The sequence below is a fragment of the Schistocerca nitens genome, chromosome 5, assembly GCF_023898315.1.
Source record: "Schistocerca nitens isolate TAMUIC-IGC-003100 chromosome 5, iqSchNite1.1, whole genome shotgun sequence".
Classification (NCBI taxonomy): Eukaryota; Metazoa; Arthropoda; class Insecta; order Orthoptera; family Acrididae; genus Schistocerca; species Schistocerca nitens.
This window is the reverse complement of record NC_064618.1, coordinates 860,442,857-860,469,055: the sequence shown is the minus strand read 5'-3', so window position 1 is coordinate 860,469,055 and position 26,199 is coordinate 860,442,857. Positions and strand designations below refer to the sequence as shown.

Sequence of the window (26,199 nt, the reverse complement as noted above, 5' to 3'; positions counted from 1 at the left end):
GCCAGTACGGCGTCTCACTCGCGCGGTGTGCCTGTTTAACAAGCTGCCCTGTCCGAGGCGGGTTCGTGTTACCCGAGGCATCAGCAGGAGGCGGTTTAAGTGGCCGAGGGTGATTTGTCGTTTGAGTTAAAGTGTAGCCGGCTGGGGCACTGGTTGAAACCCGAGCAGCAGCAGCAGCGGCAGCGGCAACGGCGGCGACCACTCGCCGCACGGGACCCTTCTGTGGGTCAACTGGGAGAAACTAGGCTCGAGCTTCCGTCGACGGTAAGACTCTGGCAACGAGGTGTTACAGGTGTTCACGTATCTGGTCAAACACAAATAAATGTTCTCGTGTCTTCACATAAATGAACTGAAAAATATACGACTTCCTGCTTAAAGTTTCCAGACTTACCTTCAACTACAAAACTGCTGCACCACAGTATGCAGTCTCAACTGATGCAAGCCATACAAGGCGCTCCTATAAGCTATGAATAAAACTGTCGTAATATCTTGAAAACGACTTATCTCGATAACATACTTCGATCCTCTACCAAACGTTACGATAGTATTCAAAAACGAACGCAACTGTGAGTTACCTTCAATCTCTCTTGTTCGTGACACGTGATTCGTTGGTAAAGCACAGACAGATGTTACTTTACATTCCTTCATTGTCGCAGGTGTAAGATGGTTATGTGTAGGGAAGAGCAGTTTGGAGGCAAGAAACACCACAGAATAGAAAAGAAAATTCTAGAATGAGATTTTCACTCTGCAGCGGAGTGTGCGCTGATACGAAACTTCCTGGCAGATTAAAACTGTGTGCCCGACCGAGACTCGAACTCGGGACCTTTGCCTTTCGCGGGCGAGTGCTCTACTATCTGAGCTACCGAAGCACGACTTTACTTCTGCCAGTATCTCGTCTCCTACCTTCCAAACTTTAAGAAGCTCTCCTGCGAACCATGCAGAACTAGCACTCCTGAAAGAAAGGATATTGCGGAGACATGGCTTAGCCACAGCCTGGGGGATGTTTCCAGAAGTTTGGAAAGTAGGAGACGAGATACTGGCAGAAGTAAAGCTGTGAGGACGGGGCGTGCTTCGGTAGCTCAGATGGTAGAGCACTCGCCCGCGAAAGGCAAAGGTCCCGAGTTCGAGTCTCGGTCGGGCACACATTTTTTGTTTCTCCAAGATTGAAAAATGACTTAAAATGACATAATTTTGTGATTCTGGAGAACATTGAAAAGACTGCGACAGACATGCTACAGGCCCTACCAGTGGAAGCGTTTCGGCACTGCTGCCAAGGTTGGGAACGACGGCGCCCCCCCCCCCCCCCGCCCCCCCCCCCAGTGTACAGGCTGTATCAGAAAGAATCATCCGATTTTTAAAAAAAATCATGTACTGTTTGTTGGAAAGAACAAATTCTCGAGTTGTACATGGTTCCCGCTAGGTAGCAGCACTGTGCGCCCACTTGAGTTCTAGTAAAATTGGTGTGCGGACAACAGAAAGCGTTTCGTGTTCTACGTTTTGCAATGTGCTGGTCAGTAATAACTGTTCAGCGTGACTTTCGTACCAGGTATGGTGTGGATCCTCGTACAACACAGAGCATTAGACGATGACACGAACAATTCCGAGAAACAGGTTGTCTGTGTAAAGGCAAATCGCCGGGCAGTCCCCGAGTGTCTGACACAAACGTCGAACGCATCTGCCACAGTTTCACGAGGACTCAAGAGAAATCTTTTCGCCGTGTAACTCGACAGCTCAACATGCACGCGATATCCGTCTGGCGTGTGTTACATGTACGTTTACACATGAAACCATACAAAATTCAAGTACTGCAAGCTCTTCGTGAAGGTGACAAACAACACGTGTGGAATTCTATAATTTCGTTCTTGACGAAATGCAGGATGTCAGTTTTCTTCCACATTTCCTGTTCAGTGATAAGGCTACATTCCATTTAAATGGAAAGGTGAACCGTCATAATGTCAGAATATGGGGTACGGAACACCCATATGAAGTTGTACAACATGGGAGGGACTCTCCAAAATTTAATGTGTTTTGTGCAGTTTCACGGGAAGAGATGTACGGTCCATTTTTCTTTGCCGAGAACACTGTTACAGGAAGCACATATCTCGATATGCTTGAGTACTTTCTTTTCCCACAGTTGGAGACTGATTCGAACGACTTTATATACCAACACAATGGGGCACCGCCACACTAGCGTCTGGAAGTGCGGAAATTTTTAAATCAAAGGGTTAGTGAACGATGTTCGTTCGCACTCGACCAAACGATTCAGCCTTACATTACTGACCTCGAAGGTCACCGAACCAGACTGTATGTGATTATTTCTCGTGGGGGTTTATAAAACACTCTGTTTACTTGGTTCTGTTATCAACAACAATGAATGAGCTGAGACATCGCATAACAGCAGCTGTGGAAACTGTAAGTCGAAACATGCTCGCTGCAGAGTGGGAACAATTTGAATTCCGCAACGCCATATGCCGTACATCTCAAGGGGGGCATACTGAACACCTGTGGAAAGGTATGAAAAAAAACTTTTTGAGTTTCCCGTTCATCAAAAAACAAAATTCACTGTATATGTTTATTAGTTTCAGAAATATATGCCGGCCGCAGTGGCCGAGCGGTTCTAGGCGCTTCCGTCTGGAACCGCGCTGCTGCTACGGTCGCAGTTTCGAATCCCGCCTCGGGCATGGATGTGTGTGATGTCCTTAGGTTAGTTAGCTTTAAGTAGTTCTAAGTTCTAGGGGACTGATGACTTCAGAAGTTAAGTCCCATAGTGCTCAGAGCCATTTTTTTGAGAAATATAGACGTACCAAATAGGATGATTCTTTTTGATACACCCTGTATATCTGATGAAAGGAACCACTTTGAAAGGGACACTGTTGTTGTTTGACAAAACTAGAACTTTGGAATATAAAAATGCCAGTCTCCTTACTTCTCTTATAGACCTTGTACAACATGCAGCAATAGCTAAATGACGCGAGGAATATTGGAGTTGCCAATATTTCCGCTCCGAGGCAGTGACGCGACGCGGGCAGCTTATTTTCCCTGCAGGCGGCAGTGGGCAGTCTTTCGCGGAAAACCCGTTCTGGGTTTACACTGGCGGGCTGAGCTGCAGGCGCCGTCACGTGTGCTGGCTGGTGCCGGCCAGGCGCGGCTGGCGTTACGGGGCAGCGTCAACATTCAGGCGGGGCCCGCAGATGGCCGCCACATCTGCGATCGGCTGTCGATCGGGCTTATATTTAGTCTCCAGCGGGCACTTCCACATGCGCTACAGGCGACACTGACGTCCACTGTGTTGTGAAACACTGCTTTGTTTAATGTACTACACCTAGAGAAAAACGGCGTGCCATTTCAGGTTCATCAAGATGGAGCGAGTGGAACACATCTGTTTCCGATCAACATTTCAGTCCTGGCACGGTTTCACCTCCAGCCGGAGGACTCATTTTAGGAAGGTACTAAAATCGCCATTGGATTACCATGCTTTTCGAACTGTGTGCGTTTTTCGGTTTCCAAGCGATGTTATACGTTGGGTACCGATTACGAGTAGAGTCCATTTCGATGGTTACACAGTGGTACATAAGATTTAATGGAAGCAAGGAGGCACCATCTACGGTGCTATCAACGACTCTCAGTAAATTGTGCCGCTTCTCTTTCTAGTCTTCCTAACAATCACTGGAAATCTTTGTAATTCTGGCTTAGTGCGACCACTGGTAATAATAATCAGCGTTTTCAAAAAAAATGGTTCAAATGGCTCTGAGCACTATGGGACTCAACTGCTGAGGTTATTAGTCCCCTAGAACTTAGAACTAGTTAAACCTAACTAACCTAAGGACATCACAAACATCCATGCCCGAGGCAGGATTCGAACCTGCGACCGTAGCGGTCTTGCGGTTCCAGACTGCAGCAGCGTTTTCCGTTTGGGTGTAATGCAGGCATAATTTGAATCCGGTGGCCGTTGCGGGAGGGAAAGAGGGGGGGGGGGGGGGGTTATGGAAGGCGGTGTTCTGGGTGAAGTACCAATCCCTCCAGACCAGCCCACTAAGTCTCCATCGTAACAGAATGTTTCGAATCCTCGTGGTGGGAGATATTTTTGTAGCCAGTATCCGTTCGGAAAGCGAAGGAGAAGTGGAGGCTTTAAGGTTCCTGATGACTAGACTTCGAGACAATGGCATATGTCTGAGAGTGAGGACACGTGACTTGGTTGACGGTGATCCGGTTTCGCTCTCCCATCTGTCACACACTGTACTACCTCTCGTCACAGTTAAATCAGCGATACTGATACAAAGGTGACACATCGTAACAAATTCGGTATGAAGGTGATTTTGTCTTTCCGCTTAGAAAATGGTTCGTAGGATGTCTTTGTTATCAGTTTCCTCTACGGAATCGAGACTCTTCATTTGCGCTGGAGTCAGTAGCCCACATTCTCTAATATTGATTTCAGCAGGTTGAACAATTGCTTGTCATTTCGCACGGTTAGAGAGTTGTGGAAAATTTGGAATTGGCAGTAAATAGAAGTCCAGGTAATTTGCATTACGTTTTATTTCCAATATTTCGTTTCTTCAAAGCTATGTGTTCCCACGATACTCGCCACCGGTTAAACCACACGTTATATTTTTACTGAAACATAGGCAGACTGTGTGATCTTTACCGTAACTCTTAATTCTGAGGAGCACGAGCAATTTTTAAAGCCAATGAAAGTGACATTATAAAATTGGAGGAGGCGATCCAATTTTAGAAATGCAGTTTTACTCCTAATCGTCTCGACTGAATTTTAGGTATATACGACAGTTGGCGACATTTCTACTCCAACAAAACATCAGCAGTACGAGTATCTTATTAGGAAAGTAACACGTCAACTTGTCGTCTAGTGGTTTCTGAAATCGACTGATCGGCAACATGACATACTACTTTTGTAACAAGATATTTGTTCTGATGATGACTCAGAGTCGAAACCTGTTAAGTGTCATAAATTCACGAAATACGACCAATTCTGAATTAAAAAAAAAAATTTAAATTCATAGATCAGGAGAACTACGCTGCTACCGAACGCGAGACTTGGCTTAATGCCCTGTCAGATGCGCCGGCCCCCACGTTATAGATGGCTCACTCTAGAGGGCATTGTCCAGCGGTACATAACTTTTAGTGCTCCGTTATCGGGCCGAGTGCAGAGCGTGGTCAGTGCAGAGGCGAGAGGGATGGGGCCCGTGACCCCGCGCCGCAGATAAAGAGGAGCCAGGGCGGCGCGGCGCGGCGCTTCGGAGGAAGGAAGCCAGCCACTGAGTAACGCGCGCTGTCGGGAAATAGCTCGGCAGCCGGACAGGTGCGGCATGGGGAGACATGCAGCGGGGACCCGGGGAGGGGGCGAACAAGGAGAAACTCTGGGAAGAACTCTCGGAATCCAAAGAGCACGCCGCGCTGCCCGCTGACGGAAGAAGCTGGCGACCGCGGCAGCAGCGGTCCGCTGCTCAATGACTTCCCAAGCCGAGAGAGGTGCACAGTGGAAGAAGGAAGGATCTGTTCCTACCTGACTGCGGCGAGGTTTGAGAGTACCGCGTTATTAGCATTAGTTCAATCTCAGCGCGACTGAGATTTAGAACAATTACTCCAAATGTGAAGCTATTTAGTCGGATACAATCGGGTTCTTTTATCTTTATCATAGACATAATTGAGGACCATTATTTCAAAACTCGTTTTCTGCAAAATTGCTATACTTCAGAATATGCCAAAGACTGCAAGCAGTACGTATAACGATGAAAATTTTGCAAACTTCACATGTAATGTACTAATTTCTAAACAGTAATTGACACATCCATAAATCAAAAGAACAATCTACATACATATGTTTAAAAACGACCCAAAAAAAATCAAGCTATTTCAAAGCTTTCTGCACATCATGTTGACGTACAACTTTCTTTCTTATCATCCGTTTACCAATGAAACACAGTAAACAAGTATCTTTACATATTACTTTTTTAGCTGTTAGTGATGTTGACTGCGGTAATTACATTAAGACAAACATTTAAATATTTTAAACCAATCCAGTTAACATATTTACAGTCCAGTTCAAATGTTCAAATGGGTATGAAATCCTATAGGACTTAACTGCTAAGGTCACCAGTCCCAAAGCTTACACACTACTTAACCTAAATTATCCTATGGACAAACACACACACACCCATGCCCGAGGTAGGACTCGAACCTCCGCCGGCACCAGCCGCACAGTCCAAGACTGCAGCGCCGAAGACCGCTCGGCTAATCCCGCGCGGCTACAGTCCAGTGTTTATGTTTTCGTAACATCTACGTTTTTCCATCACATCACTTATATTTGCGCTATCCACAGCACTAATCTCCTTCAGTAGGTCCTCACAGAACTCTCTGGTATTTTAATGAACTCCGTCAACTTCGCCATACCTCGACTCTTTTCTTTCCTTACATGATTCGTTTTCAAATTTTTGGGCTGCATGCATGGCTCTCAAGGATTTCTGTCCTTTCTTGAAGATCTCTATTACAGGTGAGTCCCCACCATGTGTATATGTAACAGAAATCTGAGCCTTGAAGTTGCACTGCATTCATATATAGGAGCATTCGAAAATCTGAAATGTAATCAAATAAAATTCAATTAAATTCAAATGCTACTTATGAATCGCCAGTCCATTGCAATTGCTGAATGAAACATTAATCAGAAGTATTGTCAAGTGCTTATCATCCATTTCATCACAGCAGCATAATAGCCCATTAACCCTATTATGGACGTACAGTCGCTCGAAAGGTGACCACTTCTGACAACCAATGGCCCCGCACTTGGTTCTTCACGGTGTCTTTCACTGGCTCTTTTATGCGACACTTTTCTACTCTCCCTTCCCTTTTCAATTTCTATTACAGGTTCAGAGTATTTTCATTTAAAAATAAATGAATACAAACAAAGAATACATACAACACCTTTGTCATGCAACTGACAATAACCTGACAGTCATGCAAGTAGACAGAAGGCAAATTCCACGAGGCGGTATTGTTATTTCTGGAAATTTTACCAACCAGAACATTGAAAATGACATTATTAAAATAAAAAATTAGCTGCTATGAAAGAAAAAACTCATTTTGGATAGTTTTGCAGAGAGCTTGTTTTGAAAGAACGGTTGTCAGTTTCGCTTTTATTCACATTTGAATAGAGCAGCCATTCCTTATTATATATAGGAATTTTCTGCGCGTCTTCCCGCCTTTCACTACGATTCCCCTTGGACGGCTCTTTCCTGTAGACCATAGAACCGTCAGTGAACAGCCAGACGGATATGCTCATCCTAGCTGACAGATCGTTTACGTCCACGGAATACAGTAAAGATCTATTAACTTTGTTTGGGGCACAACCCGCGTTAGTTTCGTTTCTGCTGAACATTCGGTGTCCACGATATCGTTCTGGGTTCTCTTTGTGGAAACTGCCTTGAGTCAGGCTCATGTTTGGGAGGCTACTCCGCACTATGCTGTCTTGTTTAGTAGTGGGCAGTGTGGCAGAGCGACTAACGCCTGTCGGAAGTCTAGGAAGACGGCCATCTGTTCACCTGCATCTACCATTTGCGAGACATCGAATGTGAATGTAGTCGTAAAGTTGCATCTCTATTTTATTCATATCTGCTGCTACCTGCTCTTTACTCTTCCTATTAACTACAGCCGGACAATAATCATCGCAAAGGAAAACAACATACTCCGTTTTCAGCTATCCAAAATCCTCCATCGGTCTAGACCTCTCCAGTCCTTACCTGGCATGTACGCTACATACAACTTCTACTTTTTCTATCACAGGGAATAGCTAAGCTCGCTGTGCACGATTGTAGCACATTCTTTACACCGTGTGCTTTCTGTGTATCACTTGTTTTCATTTCTACATATTACCGCTAGGTCGCTGCATCTGCTTGAAGAAAGTGTTTTATCGCACTGTCGGCATTTCTTCGAGTAATTTCTGTTTGTTTTTGGGTAATATTGAAGTAGAATGTGTTTAGAATACGCCTGTAATGCGCTAAGATAGCCTATTCTATCGAATAAGTGATTTCATCACAGTAATACACCGATATATTACAAAAAAATTCCACTGGAATGTCAAAGTTTAGATCGTTGTCGAATGTAGACCCAGCGCTGCATCGAGAGAAATACACAGGGTGAACGTTAATAAAACCGGCAAACTGTAGGGACGGATTCCAGACTGGAAATTGAGGAAAAAAAGGTCCTTTGAACATGGGTGCGGAAAAGCATCGTTGCCGTGGTAGATGGCGTTGACGAATGAAAGTTTGTTTGACTACGTGCCGCGTGGTCCTTGTGTGTTGCAGGCTGTGTGATTGGTTCAGCGTACTGTAAGCAGCAGAATGGTCCGGTGTTCATATCTCGAACAATCCGAGATGGTGACTGTGTATGGCCAAGCAGATGGAAACGATCGAAAGGCTAGACGACTTTAGCAAAACAAATACGCTCACAGACACCAACATTTCAAGCATTGTTTGGGCGTTTGTCTGATCAGAAGGACGAACGTGCAGGGAGGCGGCGGTCTTTGCGTACACCAGATATGGAGCTTGTACTAGGGTTCGTCTCAATGTGCTGTAGTGCCCCGTACTCCAGATCTAGTGTACGCACAGGACCCACGATCACACAAACGTCCAAAAAGGGCTTGAAATGTTGTATGATGTGGTTGGTGTCTCTGAGGGCACGTATTTTGGCACAGCTGTGCTTGTTCCCGACACGAATACCGGACCATTCTGCTGCTTACAATACGTTGCGCCAATCACACAGACTGCAACACAAAACAAACACCCGGTAGTGATACATTTCCGGACACGTGTTCATAGGACCTGCTTTCTCCGTTTCCAGCCAGGGACCTGCCCCTTCAGTTTGGCGGTTTTATTGATGTTCACCGTGTATTTATTTATTTATTTGTTTAGTTACATCAGGTTAAATTAATAAATATATTTCTTTTGATGTAGCGCTCGACATACATTCGACAACGAATTATAATCTGAAATTCCAGTGGAATTTTTTTGATAATTTTTAGTTGTCTGCTCTGTTGTTTTCTAAATATTGCACATATTTTTGTCATTTTATGACATAAATAATACTCATACTGGACATGTAATAAAATTTTGGTGAATCACACCAATTTTTTAAATTTCGTGTTTTGGTCTTATTTTGTGCCAGAACAATGCACCGATTATCATTATTAACTTTTCATTCACAAATTTTGAACTCCTGACAGAGGACTATAAGTGGAGAAGTGATTAAAAGCTTTTTTAAAAGTTATTTCTTATTTAAAAGCTTGGTAGTCCGCAGAATATCCTGAGAAGCTTATATTGAGATTGTTATTAACAACGTACTTCCCTTTTACACAGCACGTATTTTGGAACACTCTCGTAATTTGTCTGTTTTTCTCAGAGCCATGTTTCTTGGTGGGAACAGTAAATTCGCTGAATTCTCCCCAGGCAGAGTTTTAGAAGTCTTCGATAAGATCTCGCTCGTCCAGGAAGATGGCTCCTGTTGTGGGAGAGACGCGGGGGTGGTGGATGGCCCACATCTGCCAACCGGACGCCCCCCGCCGCGGGAAGGTGGCCGGCCTGCCAACGCGGGGGTGGCGTGGCATGGCGTGGCAGGTGTGGGGGCGGCCCTTCACCCTGAGGGCGGCATCTGCTGGCCCTACGTACTAGGGCTGTTGATAAAATATCAATGTATCGATATTTTTCCCAAACATATCCATGTATTTCGGTGACGTTTCTTCCTACGGCATACTGTAACATATATGCAACAAATATGTGACGTAGCTACAGCCAATATTGTCCATGTTCATCTGTGAAACTGGATAAGCAGCCAGAGCAATCAGTAAACTGAATATAACGTGCATAAAACTGTGTGCGTGTTGTATAAGTGTCAGTTTCACTGTCATTTAAGCCCTCAACAGATAGTTACATGAAAAACTTAACACTAACATTTGGATAAGCTATATGACTGCGTTTTTGAACAAGAATTTGCAAGTGATACAGAATCTGACTTGTGCAACGAAATTTACTGGACTAGACTACGTGACACGTTGTTGTGTGTCAGTGTCTCTGTTTTCGCCCCAAGTTTTGCACTCACCTCTTTAGATAACTGCCTTTTTCAAAGTGGTTTACAGCAGTGCGCAGCAGCAGCGGCTGAAGCTTATTGTTACTAAGAATGAATATAATGAAAAGGAGTTTGCTTGGGCCCATCGGATTGGGGAATGACGGGAAAAGAAGACAGGCGTGCCCTGTCAAAGGGACCATCCCGTCACTGGCCGGAAGCGATTTAGGGAAATCACGGAAAGTCTAAATCAGGATGGCCGGATAAGGGTTTGAACAGTCGTCCACTCGAATGTGAGTCCATTGTGCTAGCGACTGCGCCACCTCGCTCCGTCGTTCGTTTGTGCGACGTTGTTGCAATGATGACAGACGCCTTGCCCCACGACTCACCGTGCTTTTGTTCACCGCCGGGTCTCCGTAGGCGTTCCGCAAGTGACTGTGAAATTCGGTGATGCTCTGGTTTTCCACAAAAACAAACTCAATTAGAGCTCTTTGCTTGGAACGCACCCCGTTATAGACGCCATTTGAAGTACACTATGTGATCAAAAGTATCCGGACACCTCCAAAAACATACGTTTTTCATATTAGGTGCACTGTGCTGCCACCTACTGCCAGGTACTCTATATGAGTGACCTCTGTAGTCATTAGACATCGTGCGAAACCAGAATGGGACGCTCCGCGGAACTCACGGACTTCGAACGTGGTCAGGTGATTGGGTGTCACTTGTGTCATACGTCTGTAAGCGAGGTTTCTGCACTCCTAAACATCTCTAACTCCACTGTTTCCGATAGTTAGGTGGAATCGTGAAGGGACACGTACAGCACAAAAGCGTACAGGCCGACCTTGTCTGTTGACTGACAGAGACCGCCGACAGTCGAAGATGGTAGTAATGAGTAATAGGCAGACATCTATCCAGACCATCACACAGAAATCCATCCTGCATCGCGATCCACTGCAATTACTATGAAAGTTAGGCGGGAGGTGAGAAAACTTGGATTTCATGACCGAGAGGCTGCTCATAAGACACACATCACGCCGTTAAATGACAAACAACGCTTCGCTTGGTGCAAGGAGCGTAAACATTGGACGATTGAACAGTGGGAGAACGTTGTGTGCAGTGACGAATCACGGTACACAGTGTGGCAGGTTCTGGGTATGGCGAAAGCCCGGTTAACGTCATCTGCCAGCGTGTGTAGTGCCAACAGTGAAATTCGGAGGCGGTGGTGTTATGGTGTGGTCATGTTTTTCATGGAATGGGCTTGCACCCCTTGTTGTTTTTCGTGCCACTGTCACAGCAAAGGCCTAGATTGATGTTTTAAGTACCTTCTTGCTACCCACTGTTGAAGAGCAATTCGAGGATGGCGACTACTTCTTTCAACACGATCGAGCACCTATTCATAATCCACGGCCTGTGGCGGAGTGGTTGCACGACAATAACATCCCTGTAATGGACTGGCGTGCACAAAATCCTGACCTGAATCTTACAGAACACCTTTGGGATGTTTTGGAACGCCGACTTCGTGCCAGGCCTCACCGAGCGACTTCGATACCTCTCCTCAGTGCAGCACTCCGTGAAGAATGGGCTGCCATTCCCAAGAAACCTTCCAGCACCTGATTGAATGTATGGCTGCGAAAGTGGAAGCTGTCATCAAGGGTAAGGGTGGGCCAACACCATATTGAATTCCAGCATTACCGATGGAGGGCGCCACAAACTTGTAAATAATTTTCAGCCAGGTGTTTGGATACTTTTGATCACATAGTGTATATGTATAGCGCCGTTATCTATCGGAACTTTATGGAACTATAGGGGCTGAAGCGGGTACATTCAGCGATGTACGACAACAAAATCCGCATTTATTCAACACAAACGGGCCGAGAAAAAAATGAGTCGCATTACCTACTGAACGCCCTTCGTAATACTTTTCATCCCAACCTGAATCCCAGGTCTGGTACCTGATTAAAGGCAAGAATTAGCCTTAACGCGCTAACTTTACCATTAAAATAAAGTAGGTAAACAATTTGGATTCTAGGCTATTGACGCACGGCAGGGAACGTCCGCGGGTCTATAACGGGGAGTGGTATACGGTTACGTGGTGCCGTGCAGAGCCACGGCCCCTTCCCGGTAACAATACGGGCAGCAGCGGAGGAGAGCTTCGAGGAACGGCCGTGTGTTTTAAGTGGCGGCTGGTGGGCCCTCCTCGCTGGGCCGAGTTCGTTACCGACGTGATGGATGGCCGAGGCTCCACGCCCCTCCGGGTTTACTGCTCTCGCGGCAGCCTCGTAAAACAGAGCACTTCGGGCCCTACTCTAAAGTAAGATGCCCACCTACCTACTCTCTGGTTTCAACTACGTCTCGCTGGCAGTCCTCTTTGTTTAGATGTGCGCCAGGAGAGCGTTAAAAGTTACAGCAGGGATAGCGCAATCGGCATTATATCTTACTACTAAACGAATAAATCTAGCTGTAAAGTGTACTCTTTAGAGATACGACGGTACTCACAAGCTCTGCACAAACATTCCGTTCACTGCTAGCAGCGTTAGAGTAAGCGATTCACAGGAGCTGCAGTATTGATTGGTAACTAGTTTTCGGATCGAAGAATGCAGCGTTTGTGCCAGCAGAACAATTCTGCCACCGCCACTGCACATGTCGCGTAAAGATCGCGAAGACAAGAGAAATTAGGTCTCATATGGAGGCATATACACTGAAGAGACAAAGAAACTGGTATAGACATGCGTATTTAAATATACAGACATGTAAACAGGCAGAATACGGCGCAGCGGTCGGCGACGCCTATAAAAGACAAGTGTTTGGCGCAGTTGGTAGCTCGGTTACTGCTGCTACAATGGCAGGTTATCGGATTTAAGTGAGTTTGAACGTGGTGTTATAGTCGGCACACGAGCAGTGGGACACAGCATATCCGAGGTAGCGATGAAGTGGGGATTTTAGCGTACTACCATTTCACGAGTGTGCCCTCAACATCAGGAATCCAGTAAAACATCAAATCCCCGAGATCGCTGCGGCCGGAAGAACATCCTGCAAGAGCGGGCCCAACGACGACTGAAGAGAATCGTTCAGTGTACAGAAGTGCAAACCTTCCACAAATTGGTGCCGATTTCAATGCTGGGCCATCAACAAGTGTCAGCGTGCGAGCGTTCCAACGAAACATTATCGGTGTGGCCTTCTGGAGCCCAAGGCCCACTCGTGTACCCTTGATGACTGCAAGACACAAAGCTTTACGCCTCGCCTGGACCCATCAACACCGTCATTAGACTGTTGATGACTGGAAACATGTTGCCTGGTAGGACGAGTCTCATTTCAAATTGTATCGAGCTGATGGACGTGTACAGGTATGGAGACAACCTGATGAATCCACGAACCCTGCACTTCAGCAGAGGCTATTTAAGCTGGTGGAGACTCTGTAATTATGTGGGGCGTCTACAGTTGGAGTGGTGTAGGACCCCTGATACGTCTCGATATGACTCTGACAGATGACACGTACGTAAGCATCCTGTCTCGTTACCTGCATCCATTCATGTCCATTGTGCATTCCGACGGACTTGAGCAATTTCAGTAGGACAATGCGACACCCCACATTTCCAGAATTGCTGCTGGGTGGCTCGGGGAACACCCTTCTGAGTTTAAACACTTTTGTTGGCCACCAAACTCTCGAGACATGAACATTATTGAGCATATCTGGGGTTCCTTGCAAAGTGCTGTTCAGAAGAGATCGCCACCCCCTCGTACTCTTACGGATTTATAGGCAGCCCTGCAGGATTCATGACGTCAGTTCCCTCCAGCACTACTCCAGACATTAGTTGAGTCCATGCCGCGTCGTGTTGTGGCACTTCTGCATGCTCGCGGGGGCCCTACACGATATTAGACAGGTGTATCAGTTTCTTTGGCTCTATTTGAGAGTGGAACAAGGAAGGAAATGATTAGTGTCGATACAATGTACCCTACTGTAACCAGGAGAATGTGTACGTAGATGTGTGTTAAACAAAAGGTAACAATAGCACACCCCTCCCCACCGACGAGGTACCCAGTAAGGTAAGGAGAACAGGTGAGGTAGCAGATGACGACGTCGTCTTTTGTCTTTCACTCCGCGTTCCTGTCTTTCCTCACGTGGCTCCCTGCTTCGCATATTTTTTCCCCAGCGGAGCAGCAGCGGCGTAATAGAATTAAGGCGGCAGGGACGGCAACGCTGGCTGCGCCCGGGGTGAGAGGAGCCCCGCGCCTGCTGCCGCTGCTTCTGCTGCTGCAGGCCTCTTACCTGCCAAGGCGCCCTAATCTCGTCCCACGCCTCCCTGGCAAAAGACAGAGATACAAAAAAGCGAGGGAAGCAGGGTAGGCGGCGGCGGAGAAAAGACCAGCCTCGCACGGGGGCTCCCCGGCGGGAATCGCAACGCCCGGGGAGGCAGGAAGTGCCCGCAATCCGACACCCGCCCGGTGGCCGCGCCGCGCCGCCACGCCCACAAACTGGACGCGGCGAGTCACCTGCGGCGGTCATCGCGAGCAGCCGACGGTACTCGAGTTCTCGTGTAGTTCAGCACCGGACATCTCCAGCCTTGTTTCCTCGAGCAGTTCAAACCCTGCAGATGATGGACGCCTGGTGCAGGGATTGGATGTTGTGCCTCACCGTAAGCAAGTGTAAGGTATTGCGTATTAACAGGCAGGAAGACCGCTTGCCGGATGATTAGACGGTTGCAGAACAATCACTGGATGCAGTAACATCCATAAAAAATCTAGGAATATGAATACGGAGCGATTTATAGGGGAACGATTACATAAAAGAAAGGTGAGACAGATACTAGATTAACATTCAATGAAAGAATCCTAATGTTCTCTACCCACAAATGAGTTAGCTTACAAAATCCTGTTAGACCAACATCTGAATATTGTTCCTCACTTTGCGATCCGCACCAGATAGGATTGTTACAGGAAATAGAGAAGATTCAAAGGAGAGCAGCGCGTTTCGTTACAGGTTCATTTACTGAGCGCGATATCGTCACGGAGATTCTCAGCCATCTCCAGTGGTCTACTGTTAAAATTCTGACAGCGTACGTTCCTAGAACACTCAGCCTGTACATTCCTTTCTCCTTCCGGAAAGACGACCGCCGAGGCTTACCGACGATCGTTCTTCCTGCAGACCTTTCGAAACTATAACGCGTAAAGGGCGTCGAATTAAACGCCGTCAGTTTTCGACCTTATTATATTGGGCAAGCAGTTTCAGCGTTTTACTACGCCATCTTCAGGCCCCTGATTGACGTGTAGGAATAACCTACCTGGCTTGTGATCAAAACAGGGGCCAGAAATACTGGTATTGGTAGATATTTTTTGCAGTGACCACTTCAGCCATCAACTGCCGACCGAAGATGGCGCAGTAAAACGCTGAAACTAGTTGTCCAATAAAATAAGGTAGAAAATTGACGGCTGAAAGGCGTTTAATTTGACATCCTCTATCGACCAGCCGACTCCCGCAATTATCGCTGAAAAGATGGACATTCGTATAACACGTAAGGTGGCAAGTGACGCAGATTCTTAAGACAGCCACAGACAGTAAAGTATTGAAAATGTAAAGTGAGCAACGCCGTAGTTCCATTAGGCAGGGAATGATAAGATAAATAATCTCGCAATCATTACTAAACACGTTGACAGGCCTTTTGGCTATAATCTATTGAAGGAGATTTTTGAGAGTCCTTCTTCCGACTTAAATGATACGTCAGGTAAGTAGTTTTATGTCGTAGGTTATTATCTACATCTGCATGAGTGCCCTGCAATTCACAACTGAGTGCCTGGCAGTAGCACCAAAGTGTCACTGCAGGGCATCGGCGACAACGGCACCGGTTCACCTCAAGCTCTGGCGTAGGTCTGGCGAGCAGAATATATTCGCCCGCAGTGATTCGTTCATTCAGACAACTTCACAGTGGCTTGCGTTTGAGACCTCTTTTACAGGTGCTAGTGGGAACAATAAAAGTCTTCAATTTTTGAATCTGTTATCGTTACTGGATATACGGAATGGGCAGAAGGCATTAGGATATTGGCTACTCATAGTTGTGACAATCATCTGGAAGATTGATATGAATAACGCATTGATTTACTGAGGATAGATGAAATAGTACTTGTATGTCTTCCTCCGGCTTGAGAACTAGCAGTTTCAAGAGGAAGTTGAGTGATTTACAGATTAACATACATCACTAGCGCCGTCGCGACTTTATGTTTTTCTCATACACGAAGCATCGCAACAGCTCAAACTGTCTTTGGCTCCAGCCTCTGTAAAAACCAGGGATCGAATCCTTAGGATTTTGATTATCTTTGTACCTCAAACAAACTGAAATACCTAATCAAATATAATCATTTCTTAATCACAATGGAGAGACGACTAACTTAAAACTCAATGTTTACATTCCGTGGTCAGCTCCACATTGCGCAGGGGCACGAAACTTTTCTCGTAGTAACCACCCGTTCTACTAAAATGTGTTGCCGCGTCCAAGATTAATCAACTACAGTAATGCAACCGGACGAAGTTTTAACGTTAACATCTGGTTTCTAGATGCAATCATAAAAGTCCGTACTTCCTTCTGCATTTCAGGGTTGACGTATCACTTTTGGTAAGCAGTCTGGGCGCTTATGTCCTGCGCTGAATCCTAAACCTCTTCGCAGGGTCTCATAAAGTGAAGAGACGGGACGTTGCTGTCGCAGACTTTTTAGTTGGGCGGAGACGTTAAGCTGAGTGGCACCTTTGGCGCTGTCTGGCACGAATTGAGTATGTGGTGTCACCCGGTTTTTCTTCTTTTGTTGATTCAGCCTTGTTGCATTTTATGTCCGTTGTACATCAGCCATCTGATGCTAAAAACTCTTGGTGTACTTCAACGAGTAAGTTCACATTAGGTTTTTTTCCTTACTGTGACATGTTTGACAGCGTTTCAAACTTCAAGTTTTAGTCCAATTTATGTGTAAAGGCACTTTCATCCCTCGGAACACTAGTTACTACAGTTTTCTGAAATTAATTTGCATAAGTCGATGCTGTCTGCTTGTGGAAACCCCTCTGTCATACACCATGCATGTCAATTACTTAACAATAGATATACCGCAGAAAGCTAAATAACGCCTTTGCGTACTTCTCATTGGAGTCCACCCTCACCATCCAGGTACTCTATGGCCATGCAGATTTGCAAAAATGTCTCTGAGTAGTCTGAACATTGCATTCTAGTCCACGTCAGTAGGCAGCCTTAATCCGTGTTTAATCCGCCTAAATTCTGGCGTTCGTAAATTTGCTTTTGTTTCCTTATAGACAGCAAGACAACAGTTGTTTTTAATTTCCAGCAAAACTTCTTGTCGTGATTGTTAATAATACGCAGAAGGAAGAGCAGTGCCAATTTTTCTGCAATGTCTTCGAACAGGCAAGTATAATCTGTATGTTAACAACTGCACCACATGACCCACTGTATGGACACTCCCAGTTTCTTCTCCGACAGAGTATTGTCGCATGTGCGTCCCCTACTGGTTAAGCCCGCCGCCCCTGCACTACATGACACCCCGTCCTCGACATGCAAGGGTCGCGCGTGTGGGGATGATTGCCTCAGCTCCACCCCGGCAGGTAGCGAGAATTACCCCCGCTACCACCGACCCCCTACAATTTCCAGTCGTGTATCGCTTGAGCGGAGGGGATGCTGACGGCCTTTCTCCCCCTGAAGGCTGGCATTAAGTAGTGGAAACGCCTTCTCTGAGGGATGTGAAACGGCTGTGAAAGCTGTCTACCGTTAAATCGCCGCACGCTACCGTGTAATCATGCTGTTATCCCATTTCAAAGATTGCCGTGGAAACTGAGATTGCTGATCGACAAAAGCAGAGATTACTCGAAAGAAGCGATTCTTCATTTCATTAAAAAAAAGTTTCCGTTCTCTTATAGGGTTAAATTGTGATTTACTAAATGTACATGCACCGGTGAAACGGAATTTTATGCTGGAAGAGGTGACTAGAGAAAAGGGCAGAGCAGAAACAATATAACGCCAGGAAGCTAGTAACACAGTTCCGCATAGTTACTAACACACGCACTGAGGTACACAAAATATTTCTCTCTGAACTTTTTACAAGACAGTGCACTGACAGAGTGCCCTAAAACCTTTCCATTCACGTTCCAGTTTTTATGTGTTCATAGACATTCCATAAGTCGATGCCTTGAACGTCATTTAACAAAATGAGGAATACTCCTTTGACTTCTCAAAGGCAGAACATACATTAGTATGAAGAAATAATGCTAAAATACATTTTGTGGTTAATGTAACGACTGCATTCCAGTGAAGATGTATTGGTGCTACGAAACGTTTTAATAATACGAAAGATGTCACAAAAAGTGAACGACTGGATTTTCGTTAAGGGAGCGCACTGCACATGCTCACTTTTATTTCCGTCAGCAGCAATAATGACCTTAAATGAAGCGTATTCTATTGTCCTCAAACGCATAAGGGAAGCGACGAATTCCTTTGTAGTATAGCTGTTGTCTACATGAAAGTTTTTTCAACATCACAGGGCTTTACTAGACATCGCTCGACTTTGTATGTGCTAGGATTGTTGCTACCTTTCCACATATACGCTAGAGAAATCTGCGAAGCTCTCAGTTACGCCAACCTCAGATCGAATGGACACGATGGGCCTAGCTGTTCTAATCTTCACACAGAGCGAGCTGGCTCAGCTGTTCTTGGAGGGCAGGTGTTCAAATACGCCTCTGGCCATCCGGACTTAGATTTTTCCGTGGTTTCCACAAATAGCTGGCTGTGAAAGCCGGGATGGTCTTCTTCGCAGGACATCTTCAATTACTGTTCCCCATTCTTCTTCAATCCGAGTTTGTGCTCACTCTGTAACGATATTGTCGTCGACGTAACGTTCTTCTCTCTAGGGTGTAGAAAAATTTCCGCTGTCAGTCACAATAAAAGATTATTTATTACTCACACGACCGGTTTTAGTGCTTGTGCCTATCCTCAGGTGTTTACACATTCATGTACATGTTTATATTGCTGGAGATCACAGTTTGAATACAAAGAAAATTGTTTGCTGGTGACTAAACAGATACTGGTGGAACAATTGTAAGTGGCAAATCAGCATTTGTCGAAAATATATCTGTACATGCATAAAGATAAAGTATCCTTATTATTATTTCCACTCAGTTGCACATTTGTTACCATTTTTATGTCCATGTTTCACTTTTTAAATTTTAGCTGCATATTTCACTACTGTGTCGTGAACTCGTGATTCACACGGTGTTTGCATTCAAACATGTACGTCATGGTCAAAGAACTTAGACATAGGTGGTGCAAAGATGTTGCTGACATAGAAACATTTAGGTTATGGTCAAAGACCTTAGATATAGGAAATGCAAGATGATGCACATGTAGAAACTTAAAAAGCTATTATAAATTGCAAAATTGTTTTCTCAATTTGTAGTAGCTTTTTAAATTTCTCGGTGTGCGACATCTTTCCATTTCCCACGTCTAAGTTCTTTGACCATTACCTTCATGGTTCTGTATGAGCAACATCTTTGCTCCACCTATCTCTAAGTTCTTTGACCATAACGTACATGTTTGAATGTAAACACCGTGTAAATCACGCAATAGTGAAATATGCAGCTAAATTTTAAAAAAGTGAAACATGGACGTAAAAATGGTAACAAATGTGCAACCGAGTGGAAAAACTGTCGCCGCAGCATAATTATAACAAGGATACTTCATATTTATGTAAGTACAGATGCGTTTTCGATATATGCTGCCTCGCCATTTACAATTGTACCACTTGTATCTGTATAGTCACCAGCAAGTAATTTCTTTTGTGCTGAAACAGTACCATCCAGCAATATAAACATGTACACGAATGTATAAACACCCGAGGAGGCCGGTCTTGTGACGAATAAATAATCTTTTATTGTGACTGGCAGTCGAAATTTTTTTGCACCCTATAAATCAACAGTCACGGAGTTCGACAGCATCCACTATGGATAAAGTTCTTTTTTCTACTATTTAACCACATATTTAGTTTGTGTCTATACAACCGTGACTGAACCACTGGCTATGCCAACAGCACAAAGTTAATGTGAAACATCTGTCACGCACTCATCGCCTCGGTTAGGTCGCAACTGACGGGTAGGCAGCCAGGCAGATAAAGTGCTTCCTACACGCTCTGCTATGCGCAATTAATTCAGCCTTGGTGTCCGCTAATAGAAATCATTGCCTCGTATACGAGACACTGTTCTTTCTTTACTCTTGTAATGTGTACCACACTCTGTACGTTATTTGCTGGTGTGACATCACGATTAGCTTCTAATGGACGGCATACAATTTCCCTAGTCATAAGCAGTTCAGTATTCCCTCGGTGTTGACAACACAGCTGGTACACCACTGTAAACTCCTCGCGGCGCACAGGAGACAACGTTGTTAACACCTCGCTGCGGCGCGATCAGCGTCAGCTCTCTATTACAACACATCGTCCTACTGTCTCCTTCAAGCGTGTGAGAATGCAAGGTCGACTATAAACGGTAGCTTTGATGTTCCCTTTGGTAACTGCGAGCGAGACCGGCGATCGTAAAACGAGTCAGCGCGGTCACGGATGGATACTACAGCCCAGTAATCACCTCTCGTGCTTCGTCCCATCTTTATCACTGTTTACTCGTTTCTGACAATATTTCAAAAAAATGGTTCAAATGGTTCTGAGCACTATGGGACTCAACTGCTGAGGTCATTAGTCCCCTAGAACTTAGAACTAGTTAAACCTAACTAACCTAAGGACATCACAAACATGCATGCCCGAGGCAGGATTCGAACCTGCAACCGTAGCGGTCTTGCGGTTCCAGACTGCAGCGCCTTTAACCGCACGGCCACTTCGGCCGGCTGACAATATTTGACAAATGATCTTCCTTGTAGTGCCAGGAGGTAACGGGCGCGGCAACTACCTTTGACTGGCTAAAGTGACAGAGATCTTAATAATACCGAAGAAGATAATCAACGCTCTTAAAACACAACCAGAATTACCAAATGATACACGCAATAAAAAGCTAGCGGAGTCAACAGAAATAGTCGTTAAAATATCTGCATTTGGTCCTAGTTGCAAAAATATTATCAAGTGCTCATTACGGGTCACTTCGTTTTGTACAAATTAATTACGAAAAATGTTTATCTGCCGCTATTTCAACTACAAAAATATGTCGAAAGACAGTTGGCTCTGAGCACTACGGGACTTAACATCTGTGGTCATCAGTCCCCTAGAATTAGAACTACTTAAACCTAACTAACCTACACACACATCCGTGCCCGAGACAGGATTTGAACCTGCGACCGTAGCGGTCACGCGGATCCAGGCTGAAGCGCCTAGAACCGCACGGCCACACCGGCCGGCGACACCAGAAGATCCTGAGGAAGATCCCAGCAGAGGGTCGAGACGTCGATCATTTTAGAAGAAACATGACGCGGCCTAATAACCCAGAAGATTTTAACTTTATTAACTTCAGTTTGTTTCTTCTCGGCACGGTGGCATCTACCAACAGGACAATGGAACGTGTCCCACAGCTCGCACTGTACGTGCGCACTTCGAAGAACACCAAGTCGAGTTTAACTTACTCTCCTGGCTATCAGACTCCTTGGATTTAAATCCAACCGAAAACCTGTGGGACCATCTCGATCTCTGTGTACGCGCCATGGCCACTCAGCCGAGTAACCCAGCGCAGGTGGTCGCGGCCCTGGAGTCCCCGTGTCTCCACAGCCCTGTCGGTCCGTCCAGAAACTCAGTGACTCTCTTCCTGCACGTCTTAGAGCGGTGCGCGCTGGCAAAGGCGATTATCAGGCTTTCGAAAGATGGTCACGTTAATGTGACCGGACAGTGTATTTAATTGTCTGCAACATAAATTTCGACGTAGTTTCGGTTCATTTGAAATGTACTAACGTGTCCGTAGTGGAATTGGAAGCCGCGATCTCTGTTTACGAAGCAGCGATGCCACAACGAGACCTAGGTAGTTCGCAAGTAACGCATACGTAGCACGTAATAGGTATTTAGCTGCAGTCACTATTTTATGTTTCTCATGCAATTTTGAAACAAATCGTGAGTCGATGTTAATTTGTATTGACTTGAAGTCAGCGTCTGTGAAGACAGTCGTAATGTACAATACTAGTGTTGAAACGGGGCAGTCCATAAGGTAGTGTTACGGAGATGGTTCAAATGGTTCAAATGGCTGTAAGCACTATGGGAGTTAAAATCTGAGGCCATCAGTCCCCTAGACTTAAACCTAAATAACCTAAGGACAGCACACACATCCATGCCCGAGACAGGATTCGAACCTGCGACCGTAGCAGCAGCGCGGCTCCGGACTGAAGCGCCTAGAACCGCTCGGCCACCGCGGCCGGCACACTGAAAGACTTTGGCAAGATACAGCTCCATGAGTCGTATTGAGTACCAGGTGGTTATAACTAAAGTACAGCTGCTCGCAGAGATCAAGTGCGGGCTGAAATTACTTTACTATAGCGAAACTTAGTTCCAATTTTCGCCACCTTGTGCAAATCTGGCACTGTCCATGCAACAAGAACGTATAGATACGTTCCCATATGTAATGGATGCTAATGGAAGCGAAACAAGTGTTGTCTTTGCAAGATATGCGATGTTTTTCGGGAGATAAGTTTTTGTGTAAATTCAGAGCACCAGTACGTGAGAATAGTTACAAAACAGACTACAGTGTTGGAAGTGCGTACTTACCGAGCAGGATGTATCTGGTGGCGGGACGCGCTTCTACCGCTGTCGCGAGCAACAGCAGGCACGCCAGCGCTAATCGCCCCGACGTCGACGCCATGGCGCTGTCACCGTCGCGGTGCCCTGCACACAGCAAAGTGGAACATGTTAGGCTCACCGCTATGCTGTCTTTCAATTCCTATTATCATCACAAAACATTATTTTAAATGGCTCACCAAGAAAGAAGGTAGGAAAGTTAAGAAGGAAAGACGGTGTGTTGAGGTTTAAACCGACTCACTCGGGTAGGACATGGATGGTGCAAGAAACTGGTCATGTCCCATTCTTTACAATGATTAGGGTTAGCCTGCAGACTCTGAAGGAGATTTGAATCTCTCTCTCTCTCTCTCTCTCTCTCTCTCTCTTCTCTCTCCTCTCGAATTCAGGATCAGTCGACGAAATGCCATTACTCTGTAAGGTTTCAGTTTGAGTTTGAGAACAGTTCTGTGAGTTAACGCTACTGACGCTACAGTCTGCATAGGAAAAACAGCCTGTGACCATCTGAACCTTAAGCAAGTGGGAACTAATAGTGGCGGAAATAGCGCTACGATGTTTTCGCATTTCTTTCCGAGGTCGCTTTTCATTCGCCTACCCGCGGTATGCTAATAGAAAAAAATGGTTCAAATGGCTCTGAGCACTATGGGACTCAACATCTATGGTCATAAGTCCCCTAGAACTTAGAACTACTTAAACCTAATTAACCTAAGGACATCACACAACACTCAGCCATCACGAGGCAGAGAAAATCCCTGACCCCACCGGCAATCGAACCCGGGAACCCGGGCGTGGGAAGCGAGAACGCTACCGCACGACCACGAGATGCGGGTTATGCTAATACAGATATGCCACCTGCTAAAGTCGGAGGAATGGGCTGGAGCGTTTGTGGGCAACGCAGCCAGCTCTGCAGCCTCACGTCGGACGTGAAACACCCTGTAGCAGCTCTCTCGCACGGGCTGACTGAAAATCTTTGCCGAGATGTCGTGTTAACCCACCACTAATGCTCCCAATGAGTGCGTTTTAGAAACCAGGAAAAATTAGCATTTTTTTTAAAGTCTGGTATTGTGTCTGGTGTGTGAGGACACAAATATATCTTTGTTGTTTGCACAATGACAATATTGTTGAATTTGTAAGTACACTCCTGGAAATTGAAATAAGAACACCGTGAATTCATTGTCCCAGGAAGGGGAAACTTTATTGACACATTCCTGGGGTCAGATACATCACATGATCACACTGACAGAACCACAGGCACATAGACACAGGCAACAGAGCATGCACAATGTCGGCAATAGTACAGTGTATATCCACCTTTCGCAGTAATGAAGGCTGCTATTCTCCCATGGAGACGATCGTAGATGTGCTGGATGTAGTCCTGTGGAACGGCTTGCCATGCCATTTCCACCTGGCGCCTCAGTTGGACCAGCGTTCGTGCTGGACGTGCAGACCGCGTGAGACGACGCTTCATCCAGTCCCAAACATGCTCAATGGGGGACAGATCCGGAGATCTTGCTGGCCAGGGTAGTTGACTTACACCTTCTAGAGCACGTTGGGTGGCACGGGATACATGCGGACGTGCATTGTCCTGTTGGAACAGCAAGTTCCCTTGCCGGTCTAGGAATGGTAGAACGATGGGTTCGATGACGGTTTGGATGTACCGTGCACTATTCAGTGTCCCCTCGACGATCACCAGTGGTGTACGGCCAGTGTAGGGGATCGCTCCCCACACCATGATGCCGGGTGTTGGCCCTGTGTGCCTCGGTCGTATGCAGTCCTGATTGTGGCGCTCACCTGCACGGCGCCAAACATGCATACGACCATCATTGGCACCAAGGCAGAAGCGACTCTCATCGCTGAAGACGACACGTCTCCATTCGTCCCTCCATTCACGCCTGTCGCGACACCACTGGAGGCGGGCTGCACGATGTTGGGGCGTGAGCGGAAGACGGCCTAACGGTGTGCGGGACCGTAGCCCAGCTTCATGGAGACGGTTGCGAATGGTCCTCGCCGATACCCCAGGAGCAACAGTGTCCCTAATTTGCTGGGAAGTGGCGGTGCGGTCCCCTACGGCACTGCGTAGGATCCTACGGTCTTGGCGTGCATCCGTGCGTCGCTGCGGTCCGGTCCCAGGTCGACGGGCACGTGCACCTTCCGCCGACCACTGGCGACAACATCGATGTACTGTGGAGACCTCACGCCCCACGTGTTGAGCAATTCGGCGGTACGTCCACCCGGCCTCCCGCATGCCCACTATACGCCCTCGCTCAAAGTCCGTCAACTGCACATACGGTTCACGTCCACGCTGTCGCGGCATGCTACCAGTGTTAAAGACTGCGATGGAGCTCCGTATGCCACGGCAAACTGGCTGACACTGACGGCGGCGGTGCACAAATGCTGCGCAGCTAGCGCCATTCGACGGCCAACACCGCGGTTCCTGGTGTGTCCGCTGTGCCGTGCGTGTGATCAATGCTTGTACAGCCCTCTCGCAGTGTCCGGAGCAAGTATGGTGGGTCTGACACACCGGTGTCAATGTGTTCTTTTTTCCATTTCCAGGAGTGTATATTTCGCGGCTGACTATTTCAAATGGTGGAGACTTAAGTCGTCAGCCAGCTAATTTGGTCCACTAGACAGTTCTGCAAGGGACATGACAGCCCAGAGAGGTGCGATGCTGTCGAAATACCAAACGTAGACCAACACCGGCGACACGGGACGGCCCACAAGTGAAGACAAACGACAGCGGGGCTAGCCGTGCACAGCAGCCTAGAGCTGGCGCTCCATTTTCAAAAGTATCCACACTCGCTTCTAACGGCACTTCTTTGACCGAGCAGAGCCATTCGTTCCACTTGTAACAAAATACAGAATTTGCCTTTTCCGAATTCATGAGCATCTACGCCACTGTGTACATTATAAGTCGATCGCAATAGTAGTATTGCACGTGGAAGCTAGGGCGCTTCGATCGGTTTGTCACGAGTTTTTTTGGAGATGTTTCACGAGGACACGTTGAACCACTTAACAGTATAAGCACAACTGTTCTGAAATCATTCACAGTGCGATGTGTTTTCCTTGGTCATCACTGTACTTATGTACTGTAACGTCGCCACGTGTTTCCGATAACGGCAGCGGGGGTCCAAGTGCAGTAATATCGTGGTCGGGTAGTACACGATGTTTATTTCATGTCGTGTTGTTGTTGTTGCTGTTGCAGTCTTCAGTTCGAAGACTGGTTTTATGCAGCTCATCACAGTAGTCCATCCTGTGCAAGCCCCTGAACGGCTACTGCAGCCTACATCCATCTGAGTCTGTTTTCTGCAGTCTAGCTTTTGTTTCCCTCTACAACATTTATCTCCCACAATTCCTTCTATAACTAATCTAATTCCATGATGC

General features: G+C 46.3%; 1 protein-coding gene across 1 annotated transcript in view; it reads right to left on the bottom strand.

Annotated features, from left to right (window-relative positions):
• The window catches only part of LOC126259304 (fibroblast growth factor receptor 3-like), a 418,035-nt gene that overhangs the window by 148,370 nt on the left and 243,466 nt on the right, over positions 1-26,199 (bottom strand). The window contains exon 2 of the mRNA XM_049955976.1: positions 22,792-22,908. Within this exon, the coding sequence (XP_049811933.1) occupies positions 22,792-22,908 (117 nt within the window). The remainder of the gene's footprint in view (positions 1-22,791; positions 22,909-26,199) is intronic.